The sequence below is a fragment of the Monopterus albus genome, unplaced genomic scaffold (genome assembly GCF_001952655.1).
Source record: "Monopterus albus unplaced genomic scaffold, M_albus_1.0 scaffold321.1, whole genome shotgun sequence".
Taxonomy (NCBI): Eukaryota; Metazoa; Chordata; class Actinopteri; order Synbranchiformes; family Synbranchidae; genus Monopterus; species Monopterus albus.
In genome coordinates, this window is record NW_018128201.1 from 35,114 (window position 1) to 41,507 (window position 6,394).

Below are 6,394 nucleotides of genomic sequence, written 5' to 3' on the forward strand. Positions count from 1 at the left end.
AGTTAGTATGTTACTCGGGTTTGTTTGCCACGTGACTGAGACTTGTTTAATATTAGAGTCACACGGCTGTTTTTTTTCCTACTGCTCCGTGCTATTGCTTGAAGATGAAGTAGCGTAACGGCCATACTTAATAAAAACAAAAAGACAGTTCAACATAGCCGTGCTTCCGTGAATCACAGGCTAGTTACACAGTAAGTTAAATTCACTTGTGTACAAGCTCCTTTAACCAACATTTTCATTGAATTTTTTTGTGTTGTGTGCACATTCTTTATGCGAAACACTCCACGGATGAGTAATGGAAAACTATAAATACAAAAGTCACACATTTATCAAATCATCTTGTTCTTGATGGGTTCTGTGGATGCTGAATTAAAGAATGGTTCACAACAATTCGACGAGTGCCTTTGTAGGGCATGTGACTTTAGCGTGACAAGTAAACACTGACACGTTTTAACAGAGTGACCACTGTAATTGTGTGGGTGTGTCCGTACCGAAGTGACACGTACCGAGAAAACGCAGCGTGTACGACTCAGTGACCAGTTGCAGCAGGCGAGTGATAAGTGGAGCAAATCGGTGCGTTTTACATAGCTGATGAATTAACCAGCATCAGCAATGCAGTGCTGGTCTACATAGCACACTGATGTCAAGTAATGGAGTAACATATGGTGCTAGTTAGCCTAGAAAACTATCGGATCTGTCAAACAGCCCTATGGTGAGTACTGCTGTTAATGTTACCTTAGCTAATATCAGCTAATGCAGTCTAATTTAAAACACTAAACCCAATCAATAGCCTACCTGTTTCATCACTTATTGACTAATTATTTAAATATAGTTACCACTGGGTTAATACTGGTTTAACTGTTACCTGATGTGACTTAGCTAGGCTATGGTGGTGGACAGACTTGAGTTAAACCTAATGTTGCCCTTAAGGTAACTTCTCTGCAGCCTTTTTTACACCTCAGCTGTTTTGCTCGGCTCTTAACATCTGTAGCATTACACGCATGCAGCCAAAGTCTAACCTTGTTTCTTTTTTCCTCTTCTACTCGCAGTGTCTCCTCTTAAAGCAGTCAGCTATGGGTGAGAGGAAGGGCTGCAGGTTCACTTTGGAGGTCTCCTCTCTGTAGCTGTCTTTTCTGAACAGCTGGTGCTGGAAGCCCTGGATGGCGTGTCCTGTCCAGTTCCTCTGCCGGGGGCTTCGCACTGTTGCATTAATTATCCTCTACTATGTCTTCTCTATAGGCATCACCTTCTACAACAAATGGATGATGAAGGTAAGTGGATGAGATCCTGAAGCACTAATGGTTTCCCCTCCATCACCACTGTTCCTTTACATAGGACCCAGGTTAAACCAAATAGCGTAAGTAGTGTCTCAGGGTTTGGGACCCTGACACAGGGTCTCTGCAGGTCTCAAAGTTTTAAGAATATTTGAACTCAGTACTCTAAACAAAGCAGAGGCCTTACAAGATATTAGATATAGTTAATTTCATTTCTAAGAGTTTTGAATATTTTCAAGAGTCTAGTTCAACAGTGGGCTGTGCATCCAGAAAGCTTTTTGTTATTGATAGTTTTTTACAGCTTTATTATTGTCATTGTTAAAGTTACAGTATGTAACTTTTTTCAAGTATTTTTTTTCTAGAAATCTGTTCCAAAGCTAGTTTTAATGTGGAGAGGTGCTGTCGAAGCCTCCCGTGACCCAGACTCACTGAACAGCACCGGCAGCAGTGCAGAGACGTTAGCTTCTAAAGGTTTTGAGTGGGACTGATCTCTCTAACCAGTCAGAGGTTTTCAATTATTTTGCATGATCACTAAGTTTTGTTGCATTCTCATTGTAATTTCATAATGACAAATATCTGAAGCTGGGCAGAGCGTGGTGGAGCGTAGCAGCTCATAGTGGAGCAGGAGAGGAAGCGCTGGGTGAAGCAGAGTGGGTTGATTTGGAGTTTCAGCCTAGTGTTACCTTAAGTTTTACATACTGTAGTTTTAATGTTGTTATTGCTGCTAGTAGCCACATAGCTTATTTTTACTCACAACCTATTTTAATTGGTTATTCTACCCATTTATGTATTCATTTTTTCATCACTTCCAGTATCTAGGTCCAGGTCCTGTTGTTATATGAATTATATTACTCAGAATTATTGTTGTATACAGCTGAAAAATAAAGACAAAAAGGCCCAAAAATGTCAACAAATGAATGTACTTAATAAATAATTGTAGGCCTAATTGTCCCTAGTGATTTTGCGCCAGTCTTTGAGCAGTGTGGCTCTGAAGGAGATGATGAAATGCACTCCATGTTGTATTAAAAAGGTCTTACATTTCATTTGGTTAACTCTGCAGACAGCGTACCACCGCTAGGCCAGCTTACTGTAAATGGCCCTTTCTGTTTCTCTCTCAGGGCTTCCATTATCCTCTCTTCATGACATTAGTTCATCTTGCCATCAACTTCTGCCTGTCGGCTCTAACGAGAAAGGCCATGCAGCGCTGGACGGGGAAAGCCCGTGTCATTCTGAGCTGGACAGATTACTTCAATAAAGTAGCTCCCACAGGTGAGAGTCAACAGTGTTTTCAGAGAACAGGGCATTAGAAAGTGACTGACAGTCAGCTCTTATCTTGTTCTAACCTCTCAGCGAAGAGTATTTTGACTAAAGTCCATGAAGATATGGACATTGCATCACACGTGAGGGTCATGTTGAATAATCTAACAAATGTATCAGTCACAAATAAGCAGATTATCTTTATTATGTTGGACTGGATTACCCATTTTCTCTACTTTCTCTAAATTAATGATGGACACTAGTCAGTATACCACCAAAATCTCCCATGTAAAGCCTAAATTTAGTAGTTTTCACTGTTATTTAGTTAAATGTTCATTAATCCAAAGCATCTCTTTTCACCTTTGTTATACTACTTTATTATTCACAAGGCATAGTTGCAGCTCACTCGTAGAAAACCATCATTTATTCAAATGTCTTTTCTAAATATCATAAATTCTGCTTGTCTCACCCAGCCTTGGCAACAGCACTGGATATTGGACTTTCCAACTGGAGCTTCCTCTTCATCACCGTTAGCTTGTAAGCTTTTGTTTTCAAATACAAGTGCTTTATTAAGTATGAACTGACAAACTTCAGATTATCAGTGTCAAATGTACCCGGTCTTTGGATCATGCCATCTTATTGTATGGCTCTTATTTTGTGTCATTCAAGGTACACCATGACCAAGTCTACAGCAGTGCTCTTTATTCTCTTTTTCTCTCTGGTCTTTAAACTAGAGGAGCCGGTGAGTGACAGTTTTTCAACCTCAAACATTTATGCATATTATGTGCTGACCACACAATGCCTAAACTGGATTAATGTTTACTGTGGCATAAAAGACTCAGTTCACTCCTTGGTGAATTATGTAACTGTTGGTATGTAAGAATAGGTCATAAACTGTATGGAGCTAATGATGCATACATCAGTGTCGATCCATCTTTATTTCTATCAGTGAAATTCTCTCTTTTTTTATCCATTTAAAAAAATCTTTATTTTTCTCTTCTGTACCACCGTTTATGTCCTTTCATATTTTTTCAAATCTCTTGTTCAACATTTCTATTTCTCACCACCTCTCTTCTGTCCTGTTTGACCAGAACCCGTTCCTGATCCTGGTGGTCCTGCTGATCGCCGGTGGTCTTTTTATGTTTACATTCGAGTCGACCCAGTTCAACCTGAAGGGCTTCATCATGGTGCTGCTGGCGTCCTTCTTAGGCGGGATCCGCTGGACCCTCACTCAGGTCCTCATGCAGAAAGCAGAGCTGGGTCAGTATATTCAACACACAGCTAAGAGGAGAATCAGACACAACAATCCACTACATCTAAATAATTTATCTAAACCTAAATTATTATTCAGGTTTTGCCTCAACTCTGAGAAGTTGATTTAAAAAAAGTTTTGATACTCATGCAAGCATATGACCCAGCTTATTTTTCAAACTGTTTTTCATGTTGTCCTGTCCACCAGGCCTTCAGAACCCAGTAGACACCATGTACCACCTGCAACCTCTCATGTTCCTTGACCTCTTCCCCCTCTTCCTGTATAATGAAGGTGAGATAAATTCTTATGTGATAATTTTGTCATCCTCACTGTGTTGTCACTCATCTCTTGTCACTACACTAAACTCTGTAGCTCTAATTATGACAGTTCAGTTTATTTATTGAAAGGTGTTGTAGACCTGTCTGTGGAGACCTGTTGTCTTTTCATCATATATCTGATGACGTGTGATCTGCATCAGTACCCACACCTCCGTTATTTAATTTTCACATTAAGAACAACTAATGAGGATCAAATATACACCATTACAGTGGAAAAAACACATTTGCGAGCTAAAGGGGTATTACAGTGATGCAAAAAAACTGTGGTAGTGTGGTGACTTGTCGGATACATTTAGCTCCAATAAATTAAGATCAGTCTTTCCTCTTAAATATTATAAATTAAAAATGATTTAATTTTAGTTACTCACTGTTGAACCAATTTAGCAGTAGTAATTCTGATTAAATTGTTGCACATTTAGAAAGAATACAAAAATGGCATGATATTTAGTGTAAACCTCTGCTGTGTTGCTGTCGCACTAACCTGGTTTAAAGTCATGTTTAGTTTCTGTGATAGAGATGAAAAAGAATAAAGTGTTTGCATCTTTCTTTACTGTTTCTACTCTGGTGTTTTAGCTAAGTGAGGTTATGGCAGAAGAGGTAGAATAATCACTTTTGCTTTTGATGTTGGGCAGCTAGTGTAAGATACAGTATTTTCTCATTAACTATATTTTTTGCACTCCAATAATCCAGTCATTATGTTCATAATGTCACTTTTGGCTGAGTGGGGTGGAGCCTGTGTAAACACCGCTCCCTCCCTGACTGTGCTAGTGTGCTAGCCAGAATGAGGACAAGATGTGAAGGGGAGTCTCATTATGGTCACATATCTAAAACAAGTCACCTTAATTATCAGAAATCCTTTGCATTTTGTGATACACGCACTGCAGTCCAGCTGCTTTACATTACATGGTAAAGATCTAGCACCGGTAAGATGCCCATCTGTCTTTTCCATTGCTTTGTTACTCACAAGTACAAGTAAACCACTGCAGGTTCAAGCGGTGTCATGTACCACATGCTCTGGCTTTCTCTAAGAAAAACTGTATAAGTAATTAGAGTTGAAATACATGTAGACCAGTCCTATTAGCAATCCATGTAAAAATCATTATGACTGCTTATCATTATTGCCCAATTACCTTACTCAGATGTTTTTAGTGTCTTGTAAGTGTTGCCTCTACTACATGTCTGGCCTGATTCTCTTTGTCTGTCTTCAGGGCTGAGCCTCAGTATGACAGAAAGGTTCTTCAGGGTGACAGAGCTCCTGCCTCTCCTGTATTCACTTATCACACTGAGTATCGGCGGTTTGTTGGCCTTTGGTTTAGGCTTCTCAGAGTTCCTGCTCGTCTCCCGAACCTCCAGCCTTACTTTGTCCATATCAGGGATCATTAAGGTACTTGTTAAATTTTGTGTACTGTCAGTATTCGTTGTCCGATGAAACCAACAAATGTAGAGAACCGGCACTGAGTTTAATATTTGAGGTTAAAGCCAACATCTGAGGTGGTGCTATTGGGTCGGTAGGCATACTGCAGAGGATCCAGGGTGTCCGGTATACTGCTCTGAATGTGGGCCAGCACCACTCTCTCAAAACACTTCATAATGATTGGGGTGAGTGCCACTGGCCTGTAGTTGTTCAGGCAGGTGACCGGGCTCTTCTTGGGAAGGGGGACGATGGTTGTGGTCTTAAAGCAGGTGGGAAGCTTCTCAGAGTTCCTGCTCGTCTCCCGAACCTCCAGCCTTACTTTGTCCATATCAGGGATCATTAAGGTACTTGTTAAATTTTGTGTACTGTCAGTATTCGTTGTCCGATGAAACCAACAAATGTAGAGAACCGGCACTGAGTTTAATATTTGAGGTTAAAGCCAATACAGCCATTTTTAAACTTTACTATTTTACCTCTAAAAATTTTGAAACACTCTGTTTCTGGGTCAGCCCTAAACTAAATGGAGATGCATTGATAGGACAGTAGCTCTGCTGTTACTAAGGATCTGAGCACATTGAAGTTGTCTTTTTTTCATCTGTCCAGTAGCTTTAGTTTTCTGCTGTGTAACGAGCGTTGTAGCTTTGTAAAGACTTGCGGGGCGGCACGGCTCTGGTCTTGTTCAGACATATCTAATACACCCTTTCTCTCGCTCCTTTTATTGTCTTGTCCTCATGTAGGAGGTGTTCATTCTGCTTTTGTCAACATCTTTGTTGGGAGACAAAATGAGTCTGATTAATTGGCTGGGATTCGCTGTGTGTCTGTGTGGAATTTCACTGCACGTGGGACTCAAGACGTATTA

At 40.2% G+C, this 6,394-nt stretch overlaps 1 protein-coding gene across 1 annotated transcript in view; it reads left to right on the forward strand.

Moving 5' to 3' along the window:
- Nucleotides 1-13: 13 nt before the first annotated feature.
- The window catches only part of LOC109974130 (solute carrier family 35 member C2-like), a 7,222-nt gene continuing 841 nt past the window's right edge, over nucleotides 14-6,394 (forward strand). The window contains exons 1-9 of the mRNA XM_020624161.1: nucleotides 14-191; nucleotides 1,050-1,271; nucleotides 2,393-2,543; nucleotides 3,005-3,068; nucleotides 3,201-3,273; nucleotides 3,623-3,791; nucleotides 3,991-4,074; nucleotides 5,330-5,505; nucleotides 6,273-6,388. Coding sequence (XP_020479817.1) covers nucleotides 1,161-1,271; nucleotides 2,393-2,543; nucleotides 3,005-3,068; nucleotides 3,201-3,273; nucleotides 3,623-3,791; nucleotides 3,991-4,074; nucleotides 5,330-5,505; nucleotides 6,273-6,388 — 944 coding nt within the window. The 5' untranslated portion in view covers nucleotides 14-191; nucleotides 1,050-1,160. The remainder of the gene's footprint in view (nucleotides 192-1,049; nucleotides 1,272-2,392; nucleotides 2,544-3,004; nucleotides 3,069-3,200; nucleotides 3,274-3,622; nucleotides 3,792-3,990; nucleotides 4,075-5,329; nucleotides 5,506-6,272; nucleotides 6,389-6,394) is intronic.